This window comes from Talpa europaea, assembly GCF_964194135.1.
Source record: "Talpa europaea genome assembly, chromosome: 9".
Lineage (NCBI taxonomy): Eukaryota > Metazoa > Chordata > Mammalia > Eulipotyphla > Talpidae > Talpa > Talpa europaea.
This window is the reverse complement of record NC_140076.1, coordinates 18,356,316-18,371,588: the sequence shown is the minus strand read 5'-3', so window position 1 is coordinate 18,371,588 and position 15,273 is coordinate 18,356,316. Positions and strand designations below refer to the sequence as shown.

At 58.6% G+C, this 15,273-nt stretch overlaps 1 protein-coding gene across 7 annotated transcripts in view; it reads left to right on the top strand.

Moving 5' to 3' along the window:
• ADGRB2 (adhesion G protein-coupled receptor B2) overlaps positions 1-10,798 on the top strand; it is a gene marked incomplete at both ends in the record, with an annotated part of 28,449 nt that extends 17,651 nt beyond the window's left edge. For 3 of the 7 annotated variants that reach the window (XM_084241684.1, XM_084241683.1, XM_084241681.1), the window contains 15 exons: positions 25-68; positions 325-451; positions 883-986; positions 1,097-1,199; positions 1,915-2,065; positions 2,227-2,296; positions 2,701-2,767; positions 2,911-2,996; positions 5,361-5,532; positions 5,848-5,943; positions 6,282-6,321; positions 6,972-7,591; positions 9,678-9,713; positions 9,976-10,074; positions 10,613-10,798. In XM_084241684.1, coding sequence (XP_084097810.1) covers positions 25-68; positions 325-451; positions 883-986; positions 1,097-1,199; positions 1,915-2,065; positions 2,227-2,296; positions 2,701-2,767; positions 2,911-2,996; positions 5,361-5,532; positions 5,848-5,943; positions 6,282-6,321; positions 6,972-7,591; positions 9,678-9,713; positions 9,976-10,074; positions 10,613-10,798 — 2,001 coding nt within the window. Of the gene's footprint in view, positions 1-24; positions 69-324; positions 452-882; positions 987-1,096; positions 1,200-1,914; positions 2,066-2,226; positions 2,297-2,700; positions 2,768-2,910; positions 2,997-3,292; positions 3,392-5,270; positions 5,533-5,847; positions 5,944-6,281; positions 6,322-6,971; positions 7,592-9,677; positions 9,714-9,975; positions 10,075-10,612 lie in introns of all 7 variants that reach the window. The other 4 variants (XM_084241682.1, XM_084241679.1, XM_084241685.1 and 1 more) reach the window with 3 other exon arrangements.
• Positions 10,799-15,273: the final 4,475 nt, after the last annotated feature.

The window sequence follows — 15,273 nt, the reverse complement described above, 5'->3', positions numbered from 1 at the left end:
AAATTGCACTCATGTCTTCCCCAGGGCACCACGGATCCCCACTGTGCCAGTTGGGACTACTCGAGAGCGTGAGTTGAGCAGGGGCTCCGTTCAGGGAGCGGTGGTCCTTGGGGTTTCCCCTCAGGAAGGGGTCTTCCCCCTGAAGGCCAGCAGGTTCCTTGGTGCTGTCGTTGGCCTAACGGATCAAGGGCTCTGCTGGGGCTCCCAGCTGCCTGCCTTTGGAGTGGCCTTGCCCTGAACTTGACCTGTCCTTGGGCAGTGACCGGCACAGGGGTGGGCCACGTAGGTGGGTTGGGGCTCACTCTACCTCTCCCCTCACCCAAGTGACGCCAGCTCAGGGGACTGGGACACCGAGAGTTGCCAGACCCTGGAGACCCAGGCCGCTCACACCCGCTGCCAGTGCCAGCGCCTGTCTACCTTCGCTGTGCTGGCCCAGCCGCCCAAGGATCTGGTACGAGTGAGAGGGAAAACGCCTGGGCTGGACATGGGAGGGGGCTCTGGGGCAGCCATTGCCCTTGTGACGGTGTTGGCGGGGACCTGGGGTCCAAATGCGTGTCTGAGCAGGGTGTACTTGTAGGGCTGCACAAAGCCTGTGCCCTAGGATGGTGCTCAGTCATAACACATGCCTGGGGGTGTGGTGGTGGGCGATGGGTGTGCGTGTACGTGCATGTGTCTGGTTGTGTGTGAGAGTGTGGGTGACAAAAGTGTGTGTCCATGTATGTGACTGGGTCTGCTCTGTGCACATGCGAATACTGTGATCAATCCTTTCATGTGTGTGGACATGATGAAGGTACAGGTGCTGGTCTGTGCTAGGCAGGAAGTGGGCACCCTGCAGCTGCCCTCTCCCTGGGACCCATCTGACTGTCTGCTTCCCTCTCCCAGACCCTGGAGCTGGCAGGCTCCCCCTCAGTCCCCCTCGTGATTGGCTGCGCTGTGTCCTGCATGGCATTGCTCACCCTGCTTGCAATCTATGCCGCCTTCTGGAGGTAGGTTGGACGCTGGGCGGGAGTGGGCGGGTGTGGGTGGGAGGTGGCCAGCCCCCCCAGCCTGGGCGGGTTAGCCAGCTCCTTGGTCTCTGCCCGCTGTGCCCTTGCAGGTTCATAAAATCTGAACGCTCCATCATCTTGCTGAACTTCTGCCTGTCCATCCTGGCATCCAACATCCTGATCCTCGTGGGCCAGTCGAGGGTGCTGAGCAAGGCAGGTGCCAGCTCACGGAGTGCCAGGGCGTGGGAGTGGGATGAGGGGGGAGGGTGGAGAGTGTTGCAGGGGGCGGCACATGTGTTTGCGTGGATGTGCTAAGTGGTGGATGTTTGTGTACACTCGTGCTGTGTGGTGGGCGGGGGTGTGTGTGGGGAACTGTCAGCATTCATGAGGGCGTCAGAGAGGGCGTATGTGTGGTGTACTCCTGTGATGAGTGTGTACATCTGTGACCGCGTACGTGAGCTGAGTGTGTGCGTGTGTGTTGGGCGGGTGGCATTTGTGAGCCGCGGCCTCCACGTCTGTGGGCCTGTGGGAGCCCAAGCAGCCCGGCCCACCTGTCTGTGGGTGACTTGTGCTGGCTGTTCCGTATGCCCCCTCAGCCTCTCCACATGGTGCCAGTGCTGTGAGTGCAGCGTGGGGCCCGCCCGGCCATGACGTGGCAGATGCTTCTGTCTGTCCCCCTCCCTGCCAGCCCCGTCTGTGCGTGGGCAGCCTGCCTGCCCGCCTCCCGGATGCCGAGTGCTGTGTGCATGTCACCAGGCCTGTGTCGTGCTGTGTGTGGGTGCAGGAAGATGGGGGTGCCTGGCAGGGCTCTTTGGGGGGCGGAGCTTGGGTGGGCAGCCGTGGCAGCACCCAGCAGCGGACCCGTGGGAAGCCTGGCACCTCCCGCCCTGGCCGCTGCTCAGGGGCACTCTTCCCCCCTTCCCTGCAGGGTGTGTGCACCATGACGGCCGCCTTCCTGCACTTCTTCTTCCTCTCCTCCTTCTGCTGGGTGCTCACTGAGGCCTGGCAGTCCTACTTGGCTGTCATTGGGCGGATGCGCACCCGCCTCGTTCGAAAGCGCTTCCTCTGCCTGGGCTGGGGTGAGCAGGGCCCATGCTGGACTCTGCCACTGGGCCTGGGCGGGGAGGGTTCAGCATTGGCTACAGCCTCTGAGCGCAGGGGTCAGCTGGCTGCGGGTCTGGGAGGATGAGAGGACCCTGAGGACCATCTGCCTTCTCACCCAGTCCTGCTTCTCCCCCAGGTCTGCCTGCCTTGGTGGTGGCCGTGTCTGTTGGCTTTACCCGCACCAAAGGATACGGTACATCCAGCTAGTACGTGGCCCTCCCATGTGGGCATTGGGGGTTAGTGGACCTGCCGGGGTGCCAGACTGGGCAGCGGGCCTTCTCAGGCTGCAGTCCTGGCCCACGCTTGCTGTGGGACTTTGGGCAGATCTTTCCCCTGGCTGTTAAGAGGATGAGTTGGGATTGGATAATCTCTAAGAACCTTTTAGCTCAGGCATCAATCGACCTTATCTGACCCCATGGTCGCCCCAGGGCTGCCTCTGATATTCTTGGCCATGATTAGCAGGGAAACTGGAGCTCAGAAGAGCCAGTGAACTCTAACCTTGGCTGGACTGGGTCCTGTTGGTGAGGTGGGCATGCAGTGCAGTGACCATTGAAGGGTGGGGAGTCATCCTGCTGGATGTCTGATGCCCCCTCTTCTTCTCTTACCCCAGCTGCTGGCTCTCCTTGGAGGGCGGCCTGCTCTACGCCTTTGTGGGCCCAGCAGCTGTTATTGTCCTGGTATGTGCCCCCTTCAGTGTCCCGGGAGGGGTGTGGCCCCAGGGGGTCTGCCTCCTCCCTGCAGTCCTGCTCCCACCTGGGTTTTCCCTGCCCGGAGGGCACCTGACGATGCTTTCCTCCCCCACCCTTCCCCCGGCCCCCAGGTGAACATGCTCATTGGAATCATCGTCTTCAACAAGCTCATGGCTCGAGATGGCATCTCAGACAAATCCAAGAAGCAGAGGGCCGGGTAAGGGGGGGTCTCTGCGACTGGGCCTTGTGGGAGATGGTGTAGGGAGGGAGGGCCAGCCTTGGCCTCTCATGGAGTCTCAGGGCTTTACATGCCACCCGGGCTCTCTGGTCTTGGTGCATCAAGGGTGCAGGCAAGGTGGGCACCTGGAGTGCTCAGTTGCAGCCCCTCACCCACCCTAACCCACCTCTTTTTCTCTCATCTGCCCTCCCCCCCACCCCACTTGGGGCTCACGCTGCCCCGTCTCCTCCCGCCATGTGTTTCCCCCCTTTTCCCATGTCTGTGCCGCCCCCGAGGTCGGAGCGGTGCCCCTGGGCCAGCCTGCTCCTCCCCTGCTCAGCGTGTGGAGTGGTCCCCAGCCCCCTGCTCAGCTCAGCCTCGGCCAGGAACGCCATGTTAGTTGTGCCCCCTGGGGGGGGCGGGAGGTGGGTGGGGGCAAAAGAATGGGGGGGCCATGTCCATGGTGGGAGGAGGAGGGTTATCAGCCCAATGCCCTGCCAACTGCCACACGCTCTCAAGGGTTCGGTGGCAAGGTGGCAAAGGGGAACCAGGAGTGAATGTCTGTGCCTCCCGAAAAATCCTGGGTTCCTGTGCCCCCCTTGCTCCCCGTCCCACCCCCGCTTGTTTTATCCAGGCACAGCAGACCCCTCCTTACACCCCCAACTTGCAGAGTCTCATAGAATCTTAGTTAGGCCTTTAGAATGTTTGAGCCCACAGAACCTTAGAATTAGAGTGACAGAATCTTAGAATAAGACAATCAGAAGCTAGAAATGTTAGAATGAGTGAATCATAGTCTTATCATCTGTCATAGAATCTGAGACTTGGAATTTCAAAGGTATTCAGGCTCATAGTTGGGGCACAGAGAATGTTGGAGGTAGAGGATTATTTCACTGAAACATCCCCCCTCCCCAGCCCCCCACCTGATGCCCATAAGCCCTCCTCTCCACTAGCCCTGGCAGCTGAAATCTTCAAACCCCAGTTGTGCAAGTAGCGAGCACGTGAATCCCCAGGGGGCCAAGCTCCTGCCCAGGGCCGGGGGTCCAGCTGTGCCTCCATGAGCTCAGCTTTATCCTGCCGCCCCTCCAGGGTCAGGGAGCTGGCTGCTCTGGAGGTGGCTCCGCGTAGCAGAAACTCCTCCCGGCTGGGGCTGCCATCCGCCTCTGACTTTGGAGGCAGCCAACTTGGGTTTGTGTCCCGGCTCTGTGTCTGCCCAGCTGGGCACACTCCAGTTTCCTCATCTGTAAATTGGGATAATAACCCCCATGTCTGTTTATCGGAGTTGTTTTGATCACAATGTGAACTAATGTATGTAAAGTGTTCAGCGTAGGGCCTGGCAGAGAATTGGTGCTTAATCAACAGCAGCTCTTTCGGCTGTGATTAGGCTCTCTCTTAGTCTTGGCTGTGGAGGCCACCGTGCTCACCCCTGCCAGGCTGAACCGCCCTCACCACTCTTCCTAGGGCAGGTCTTAGCCCCCTACTTATCTGCAGTATCCGGTGGTGCCTGCCCCTTCCTAACTGCCACCGCGTGCTCACAGGGCAGAGCGGGCTGGGCGTGTGGCGCCTGGCTCAGCAGAGCAGGACTGCCTTCCTGTGTTGTGTCCCCGTGGGCGGTCACCTCCGGGGCAGGACTGGCACTGGTGCCTGGGTGCCAGGGCCCATCTGCCTTTTTTCCCTCTGCCCTCCTTGGTCAGAGAGGCGGGGAACGTGTGGGTTTGGCCCTGATCCTGGCTTTTACCCGCAGGCCCAGCTCTGAGCTTTCTGTACAGGGTCTTGTGGCCCCTGGGGGCTTGGCGCCTCCTTGGGGAAATGAAGGGGAAGGGCCTCTGCTGTACCAGCTGCCCCCCATCTCCTCCACAGCTTTGTGACACACTCTGTGTGTTCTGCCTGCTTCATCTGTCTGTCTGTCCTGTGCATTCCCACTGTCTGTCGTCACTTTTTGTCCTCCTTTCTCTTTTCCTCTCCTGGAGTCTCTGGGGATGTGGCCCAGGCCGGTGATTCTGTGCAAATTGGGGCTGAAACTCACAGAATCTGCATCTGTCTCCCTCCCCCTCTTCTCTCCCACTGTCTCTTTCTCCATCCCCTTCCCCTGATGCTGCCTGTGGCTCTGGCTCAGGCCCGCTGTGTCTGTCTTCCCCATCATCTCGGTCCCTGGTCTGGCCCACGTGCTCCGCTCTCTGTCTCTGTTCAGTTTCTCTGCCTCCGGCTCCTCAGCTCCTCTCTGCTTGGGGACATTCCTGAGGTCTTGGCGCTTGGGGCCCTGCCACCCTTGGACAGCCAAAGGGCCCAAGGCCGAGTGCCAGTCTGGGCTCAGCCCACCTGCCCCCTGGGGTGTGACCCTGATGGGCCATCTGCCGCTGTCCTCAGGGCATCCCTCTGGAGCTCCTGTGTGGTGCTGCCCCTGCTGGCACTCACCTGGATGTCTGCTGTCCTGGCCATGACAGACCGCCGCTCCGTCCTCTTCCAGGCCCTCTTTGCCGTCTTCAACTCCGCACAGGGCTTTGTCATCACCGCTGTGCACTGCTTCCTGCGTCGAGAGGTGGCCCGCGCTTCTCCTGCCCCTGTCCACTCACCTCCCACGCCACTTCTCTCCCCGTGCAGACAGGGGCCACTGAGGCCCTGGCCAGACCCTCCGCTGGGTGGCCCTTGGTGTGGAAGCTGAGCCTGGGGCAGCCTTGGCCTTGGCCTCCTCGGGCTCCTTTCCCCTTGACCCGGCCCAGTGTCGTCACCTTCCCCTAGGCTGTGCCCACTTCTTTCCCGCCACACCTACTTGGGTGCCTGGGGTGGGAGGCTCAGCAGCCTGGCCACGGGCCCTGTGGTGGCCTCAGGCCCAGCAGGCCCCTGCTGCCCCCAGGTCCAGGACGTGGTCAAGTGCCAGATGGGTGTGTGCCGGGCAGATGAGAGTGAAGACTCCCCAGACTCGTGCAAGAATGGGCAGCTGCAGATCTTGGTGAGTGAGGAGGCCTGGGCAGGCATGGGTGGGTACTGAGCATGCTTCCCCATCTCTCTACCCCAGGGCCCTCACCTTCCCTGTCCAAGGCAGGGCGGGCGCAGAAGTCTGCAGACTCAGCCGTGACAGCATTGGGCATTTAGTTTCACCACCTGTCAGGTGGAAGCAAACCACATCCGGGCCCCCCCCCCCCGGGCTCTGTTGGGCAGTGGGCTGTCGGCAGCACCCCTGGGTGTGTCGGAAGGGCCTTAGCCTCCACCCCACAAGCTCCCCCCCCCCCCCCCCCCGATACATTGATTCTCTCTCTGCCCATCTGCTCTCTCCCTCTCTGTCTATAGTCAGACTTTGAAAAGGATGTGGATCTGGCTTGTCAGACAGGTGAGTCTGCTGGGACAGAGCCAAGAAAGGTCCCAGGAAGGGGAAGGATGGGAGGGCCCCCCGAACATCATGGGAGGTCTGGTGTGGGTTTGGCTAGGGGAGCCAGCTTTAGCGTCACATAGCCCTGAACTGCATTCAGAACTTAATGCCACTTACCGTGTGACGGGCAAACAGCTTACCTTTTGAGCCTCCGTTAGCAGAGCTGCAAAGAGAATCTGTCCTCCCAGGGTGGGGTGGGGGTGCCTTAAGCTAATCAGGGGAATTGCATGCCTAGCAGGCTACTCGGCACATCATGGCTCTTCATTGTTGTATCATTTCCATTGCTTCCAGACGCTCTTACCTGTATGCCTCCTCGGGAGGAACAAGGCCCTTTTGACAGCCCTGGGGCATTGGGGGCCAGACATTAGAAGCTCACCAGGGCACTGTGGGAACTGAGCCTCGGTTTCGTACCTTTTCCTGCCTTCTTTGGGCCACTGGGATAGTTGTCTTCTTAACCTCTCTGGGGGGTGAAAGTACCGGCCACCGAACCATCTCTCTAGGACTCAGTTTCCACTGTCCAAGCTCAGGGGCTTGGTGCCTCCCCAGCCTGGGCAAGGGCATCTGGGGGCTCTTCCTCCGCAGGACTTGACTCTGTTCTCCTCCTGCCCCAGTTCTGTTCAAGGAGGTCAACACTTGCAACCCGTCCACCATCACAGGCACCCTGTCCCGCCTGTCCTTGGACGAGGACGAGGAGCCCAAGTCTTGCCTCATGGGTCCTGAGGGCGGCCTCAGCTTCTCACCACTGCCTGGGAATATCCTGGTGCCCATGGCAGCCTCACCGGGCCTGGGAGAGCCACCACCCCCTCAGGAAGCCAACCCTGTGTACATGTGTGGGGAGGGCGGCCTGCGGCAACTGGATCTCACGTGGCTCCGGCCAGCCGAGCCGGGGTCAGAGGGGGACTACATGGTGCTGCCCCGGCGGACTCTGAGCCTGCAGCCTGGAGGTGGGGGCGGAGGTGTCGAGGATGCCCCGCGGGCACGGCCTGAGGGCACACCCCGGCGGGCTGCCAAGGCACTGACCCACACCGAAGGCTATCCCAGCTTCCTCCCTGTGGACCACTCCGGATTGGGGCTGGGCCCTGCCTATGGGTCACTACAGAACCCCTACGGGATGACCTTCCAGCCACCACAGCCGACACCCAGCGCCCGCCAAGTGCCCGAGCCCGGGGAACGCAGCCGCACCATGCCCCGCACTGTGCCTGGCTCCACCATGAAGCTGGGCTCCCTGGAGGTGAGGGGCCTCGGGGGCATGAGGCGGGGCTGGGCAGCCTGCCCCTGGGTGCTGAGAATGTTGGCATCGCAGGTAGCAGCTGGGAAGAGATGGTGGGCATCGGCTCACAGCAGCACCTTTGTCTGCTGTGTGTTTCTCTGCTCGCGGCAGCTCTGGGGACTCCTGGCTCCTCTGAACTCATGTGGAATTGCACTTCCCCGCTGAGGGTACACTTGTCGGTCCAGCCACACTTGTTTAGTGCCTCACTGGGGTGGTGGTTAGGACAGGCCACCTTTAGTGGCTCAGGCAGGTGCTGTAGAGCCACGTGATGGGGCTGAGAGCCCGGTCACGCATGTCTGAGCTCATGTGAGGCTGGCCGGCAGTGGGACCTAGCGGATCACATAGTTGTGAGGACTGATAGGAAACATTTATCTCTGTGTAATTGGGAATGGCTGCCTGAAATTAGGCTCAGGCACTGCCTCTAGGCCCGTGGCTGGTGACCATCTCTTCCCGAGAAAATGTGAATCCCTTTGTTTCCCTATTTGTTTTCTGTAGATGTCCCACTGTCCTCCTTAGCCTGCTCCCTGCAGGACATCACGGGGAACAAACAGTAATGGTGAGGGTAGGTCTCCAGAACATTCTAGAACGCTGGTTGCAGAGATGAGGAGGATACGAATAAAGCAAGGGCAGGAACCACAAATCTGACATCGTCAGCTGCTCATGTTTGGCCTCAGAAACCCGCTTCGTATCCTCCGCACAAAGGAAATTAAGTTAGCAGCTAGAGGGTTTGCAAGTTTAGTTTTTCTCCCAAAATGTTTCTTGAACATTTGGTGCCTGCTCCTGCTGCAGATGGCAAAAACAGGAAGGCGGAACAAAGACTGAAAACTCTACACCGGCATTGGGGAGGGGAGGAGAGGCTCAGGCAGGTTTTGTTCTGCGGACACCTGCCCGGTTTGGGCCGCTGAGGTGGGGCGGCATGGGGCCCTTCACGTGGGAGGTAGCAATAAATGCAGCAGCATCTCTAGGGGTCAAGGATGACATCCAGGATTCTGGTGTGGGCAACACAGTGGGGTGGAGGCGGAGGAGCGGGCTTGGGGCGGGGGCGTTTCGACTTTATTCAGTCGGGCACAATGTGCTGTGGGCCTCAGGGCAGGGAGCTCTGTCCTGCTGTCCCAGAGAGGAAGGCAGCTGGGCAGGGGGTGGACGCACACGTGAGGAGAAGGGCAGCAGGAGGTCCTGGGCAGAGCACAGAGCGCCTGCTGTTGGAGAAGCCAGGGAGGGTGGTGGAGAAAGAAGGGGCCTGGAGGTGGAAGGGGGACCGGGAGAGAGGTGTCCCGGGAGCTGGTGGTATGCCTGCCAGGCCTGGGACTTGGGAGAGCTCGATGGTGGTCTCACATTGCATCTGAAGGCCTTGGGGCAAGTCGCTTCCCCTCGTTGTCCTCAGTTTCCCCAGTATAACCTGGGAAGGTTGTTCTTGGTCTGACAAGGGCTCCGGGGGCCAATGTTCTCAGCCTGTAAGGCCCCCTTCTTGGGCAGCACTGGGCCCTGTGTAGGTTGCCATGGCCTTGAAGGTGGCCTTGGGCAGGTGGAGGACCCAGAGAAGCATGAGGGGCAGGGAAACCAGGGAGGCAAGGTCTGATTTAGCAGAGAAAGGGGCATAGTGGGGTCAAAGGAAGGTTTCAGAAAATCGGAGTCTTTGGATTTGTAGGAGGGTGGAGGGTTCCAGGAAGAGGGGGCCCCCTGGCTGGCAGAGGGAATAGGACAGGAGAGGGGAGGACAGAGGAGTGGATCACAGAGTGGATACCACCTTGGCTTGTGCCCTGTGCCAATGTGTGCTCCCTGAGTGTCTGCCTGTGCCTTCCAGCTGTGTGTGTGTGTGTGTGTGTGTGTTGCAAGGGCAGCAGGAATGTAGCAGGTGGGACCTCACCCCCAGGCCTTCACCCTTGTGCCCACCCTCTCAAAGGCTTCCCTTTAAGGAGTGCTACTGTCTAGGCCTGGCCTAGGGGAAGGTGAGGCAGCAGACCCCTGGGTGCCAGGTTTCCTGTCTCTAAGCTCTTTGCATGTGGTGAAAAGCTTCTCCTCACTGTCTCCTGTTGCTCCTTTCCAGAGAAAGAAGTTACGATATTCAGATCTGGACTTTGAGGTAAGTGCTGTGTGTGTGTTTGGGGTGGAGAGTGGGGGTGTCTGTCTGTGGTATCTGTCTTGGGAGGGTTTCCTCCTAAAATTACCCCATGACCCCTTGTAGAACCCAGACCCCAAGACTGGTTTCCCAGCAGCCCCTTCCTGCCCTGGTACATGGCTCTGGGGCTAAAAGAGAGCCAGGCCTTGTCCCAGAGGGGCCAGCAGCAGGCAGGGGCGTGGGGACCCAGTGGGGAGTTCCCCCTCTGACACCCTCTGGCTCCCAGAAGGTGATGCACACCCGGAAACGGCACTCGGAACTCTACCACGAGCTCAACCAGAAGTTCCACACCTTCGACCGCTACCGCAGCCAGACCACAGCCAAGGTGAGGGCTCCTCCTGGGGCTGCCCTGCCACAAAGCTCAGCACCTGACCCGTGTAGTGACCCCTAGGGTTGGGCCCTGGCCCCTGGCCGCAGAGAGAGAGAAGTGTGTGTCTTCGGGTGGCCTGGTCAGGTGGGTGTATCCGGTGGGCTGGGTGGAGGTAGGCGGGCTCCGAGGGACTCTTTCCTCCCTGCCTTCCTCCTCTGCCTGGGCACCCTCAGTCTGTCTCACCAAGGGTCTACATGTGGGCTAAGCTCTGTGGCTTTGTGTAGAGGGGCAAGTGCCACAGAGAGTATTTATGGGAGGCTCCCTGGGTCTTGAGAGTGGGCAGATAGACATGGTCCCAGGGGGCCATTCTGAGCCCTTCCCCTGAACCCCACTCTGGAGCCAGGTGACCTGAATTTGAACATTCTTTGGTACCTGATTGCTCAGTAACTTTGGGCATCACTGACCTGCTCTGGGCCCCCTCAGTTTGTTCTTCTGGACAGTGGGTGAGAGGGTATTGGCCCATGTCCACGGGCCCTTCCCGGTCCCCCCACAGGAGAAGCCCAGCCCGGGGGAGCGCCCCAGCCTGTCCCAACAGCGGCGACATCAGAGCTGGAGCACCTTCAAGTCTATGACGCTGGGCTCGCTGCCCCCCAAACCCCGGGAACGGCTGGCTATGCACCGGACAGCAGCCTGGGAGCCCACAGAACCACCAGACGGTGATTTCCAGACAGAGGTGTGAGGCCACGCTGGACTGCCCACTGCGTATAAATATATATATCTCTCTATTTTCACATTCCACTTTGGAACTACCCAGGAGCCAGCGCCCCCTCCCCTCTCCCGAGGGCTGGGCAGGGAGGCGCAGTGGACTCGGTTGGGCTGGGGGAGCCAGACGCCACGTGGCCTGGAGGGCCAGGGCCCTTCCCTGTTTCTCAGAGGCACCTCAGCCACTGGAGCCCCATCTTCCCCCCAGCCTGTCTGTCCCTGTCCCGGGCTGGGGAGGGGGGAGGGGAACTTTGTTGGGAATAAACTTCACTCTGTGGATTTTGCTGCTGAACTGTTTGCTTTCCCCAGCTGAAGGCCTAACCCTGGGACCCCAACTTTGCTCCCCTGTCTCCTTGGTTCACCTCACTTGGTCTTGTCAGGTTGTGTGATGGGGTCAGACCAGCCCTGCCTGGGAGGATGCCGCCTGGGCTCTGACTCCATCTTTGTCCTGACTCGCTGGGAGACCTTGGAGTCCCTTCTGCCTGGGTCTGGGTTGAGCAGCTTGGAATGTGGGCTGGGACCCCTTTCAGCTGGCTTTCCCCAGAGGCTCTGACGGTCATGGCTGCCATTCCCAGACTGCCTGGCTGGGCCGGGGCACAGCTTAGTGACCTCAGTTTCTCCATCTCACGGGGGATGGTAATAGTATCTATCTCACAGGGTGGTTATGCGGATGAAACAAATGTCAGTCTGTGACGTGCTTAGAGAGCACCTGGCCACAGAATAAGCCCTGTGATGTATCAGCTCTACCGTTTGGCACTTGGGCTCCTGCTGTCCTCTGTGCCAGGAGTCAGTCTATCTCTGTTTCTGTCTGTCTGTCTCCTCTCTCTCTCTCTCTCTCTCTCTCTCTCTCTCTCTCTCTCTCTCTCTCTCTCTCACACACACACACACACACACACACACACCCCAGACTGATGACCCACCACAACAACCTTGGATAGAGATGGGAAAGCCAGAGATGGGAAGTGACTCGCTTAAGGCCACAGCCAGAGGCAGAGCTGCGACTTCAAGCCCAGGCCTGATGCTCAGTGGGGCCTCCCACCTCTCTCTATCTCTCCTCAACCCCTCCCTGGGAGGAGAGGGAGCGTGAGCCTGGCTTCCCAGACGTGGTCTTCATGGCTGCAGGGGGACAGCAGGCAGCTGTGTTGTGGTAGAGCCCCCAGTGCCAGGGCTCAGGTGGTTCTGCAGTGGGGGTCAGGCTGGTGCCTGAGAGAGAGGGAAGGACTCACTGGGGGGTTGTGTTCTTTCACACCTGACTGAAAGGACCTTTGCTCGGTTCCTGGCACTCAGGAAGAGGGGGCTTGGGGTCGGCAGGTGGCAGTATCGGGAGAAGGGTCCACACGTGCACCCGTAGACCTGGTCATTTAGCAACACTGGACTCCTGAGACAGACACAGCCCTGGGAGAGCTGACAGTCCTGAGGGGTGCTGACATCAGAGGGAGGGCTTGGGGCTGTAGGAGCCTGGATGGCTGCCAGGTGGGGTGGGGGTGCCAGGGCTAGTGCCAGCTGGAGTGAGTGGTGCCCAGACCACCTCAGTCTTCTCGGAATCGGGCGTGCTGTGGGCCTGGTAAGGACTGTGGGCAGCATCCTCAGGCCTGTGGGCCTAGGCTCTTGGGTCTTCCAGACCCTACCCCTACTCTCAGCATCCTTCCCCCTGGGCAGCCCCAACACTTGAGTATACAAAGTGCTCCCTCAGGTACCACCTCATTTGTGTCTTCAAGGTAGGTACAGTGACCCCCTCCTTCTGTTTCATAGATGAGGAAGTCAAGGCTTAGAGAGGGATTTGATTTTCTCAGACTCCTAGAGCTTGGAATTGACTATATCGGGACTGTGACCAGAAGGGGCAGAACCACAGCTTACGCAGAAGGGAACTTCTTTTTCAGGAGCCACAAGCTGCAAAGACAGGGTATGGCATGTGTGGCTGAGTGCCACCAGATGTCCCACCCTCCCACTGCTCTGTGTCAGCTTTATTCTCGAAGGCGCTTTCCTCATTCCCGTGGCTGCCTTCTCCCAGTTCCGTCACCCAGCTTTGCCCCAGAGGGAAAGAAACTTTGCCTTGAATGCCAAACAGAAAACTCTTAAGGTTCTAATTGATCCAGGCAGGGGGGTGGCAGCCCCTTCCAGAACCACTGGGGACTGCGGGGGAGAAGTTAGTTTCCAAACAGAGGGATCCTAGCTCCAGAAGGATGGATAGGCTCACGCAGAGGTCCCATCCCTGACCGCCACCACCACCCTCCCATTGCAAGGGCTCCTGCAAGCTTGATTTGGCGGGACTGAAAAAAATGGGTTGTATGGGGTGGGGAGCAGGCTGTCAGTTGGGTCTGGGAAGGCGGGGCCTGCCAGCAGCCCCCGCCCCGCCGGCTGGGCCAGGCGTCTCCCTGAGCCACCTCCCAAGCCTCTGTGCCTCTTGGATTCTCCTTCCTTTCCTGCGTTTGGCCCCACTGGCCACCACTAGGATCTCTCCAGGGCTGAGCTGCAGTGTTCATTCTCCTTCCCTCTTGTGGTTTCTTTGGTTTGAGGAGGAAGTTTTCTATTCACCTTGTTGATTCTACCCAAATGGCAACCACGACTGCAAGAGAGGCTCCTGAAGGCTTGGAGACTTGAATTCCTAAGTCAGGGGCGGAGTTTTCCTGGGGTGGAGGCTGTGCTTATCTCTACCTCTGTCTCCAGTCCCCTGGGCACTGACTTGCTGTGTCACCTTGGACAGCTCCCTGGACCCGTTGCGGGTGCTTATTGTAGGCCTGACAGCCCTTCTATTTGGATTAACATCTAACAACCTGTCATTTCTTTCCTGGACTTGAATTTCTCACCTTGTTGTCCTCTTTGCTTCTAGTCTCCAATCCTTTGCCATGTGAAAAATCCCTGGTGTGATTTTTCAAATATGAAGACTTGTCCAGGCCACTGCCCTGCTCAGAAGCCTCCAGAATTAGCTTAGGTCCTAGAATTAACTTAGAATGCAAGGTCCTTGGTGGTGGGGTTCTTGCCCATGTCTCCTGATCCATCTCTCCCACCTCTGGCCTATGTACACACCATCCCATCTGCCTGGAACTCCCTCCTGCTTACACTATAAGTTCTCCTTCACCCTCCAGCCCAAGTAGCCCCCTGTGTGAAGCTGCCCTTGAACTCCCTGCCCTGGGTTCCCACAGCCCCGGCACACACTTGCACTCTCTCGCTGTTCGCCCAGAATTGCTATCATCCACGCCAACCTTGTTTGGGTTTATGTGCTCAGCCGAGGGCTCCACATGAGGCAGGCATCAGTGGGTCTTAGTGAACAGATTGAGCTTTCGCTTCCTCATCTATAACGTGGGCACAACTAGAATCCTAATGCAGCCTTCCTTACTGGGTACACAGACCATGACTTGAGCAAATTCACGGGGAGAATTTTGTAGGTGGTATATGCCCTTGACCCCCCCCCCCGTTGTTCTTTCCGGAACCCCAGTGCTGTCCTAGGACCCCAAGTGTGAAGCCAATTCTGGGTGCTGTCCAGGGTGCTGAAAGGGACCTGCCCGATAAGGCGAACTCAAACTCAGCTGAAGCCTCTTTGCCTTCTAGATTGTGGCAGGGTCGTGGACAAGCAGATTGTCGCTAAATTCATGAGACCAGATCCTGGGAATGTCCAATAAAAATAGGCAAATTACAAAGGTAATTTCAAATGTTCTAGTGGCCATTAAAAGTCTTTAAAAAAAAATAGGTGACGTTCATTTTAGTAGCATATTTAATCCAATATATCAAAAATATTGTCCCTCCAAAACAAATCAATATAGAAAATGACCAATGAGTTATGTTATTTTTTCATACTCTGTGAAATCTACATGTTTTTCACATGTAGACCACGTCTCAGTTCAGCCTGGCCACATCCTGAGTGCTCAGCAACCATGTGTAGTGACTACCCCACTGGATATCACAGCCCTAGACAGAACAAGGCAGTGGCCTTAGGCAAGTCAGTTGGTGTCCTTGAAAATGAGATAAGAGTATGACCTGCCTCGCTGGGTCATGGTGAGGGTTTAAGGAGATAAGAACACAGCGCCCACTAACTTAAGTCCAAAGTTAGTGTTGCTGGAATCTAGGTTCAAGGGATTCAGGTGGGCAGGGAGGGAGCTTGGGGAAGTAGAAGGTTCTGAGAAGGCCAGTGGACTGGTATCAGACTTACCTGAGCAGAACTGGGGGAAGAGTGTGCTCTCCGCCTCCCCCCCACCCCTACTCTCACCTCCCCGGCCTGTCTTCCTTCCTTCTGCCTACAGCCCCAGACCCCCAGAAGAGGGAGGCAGTCTGGGGCTGACACTTGAACGAACACATTAAAACTCAATCAGGTTTAATTCACTTCCATTAGACACTAATTGAAAGGAAATCAGGTGGTCTAGGTGACCTGAGGGGGAGCCTGGGTGCGGGATGCTGCCAACTTCCTCTCTGGACCTCCGACTTCCTCTTGCCCAGCCTGGAAGCTCATGGGGTCCT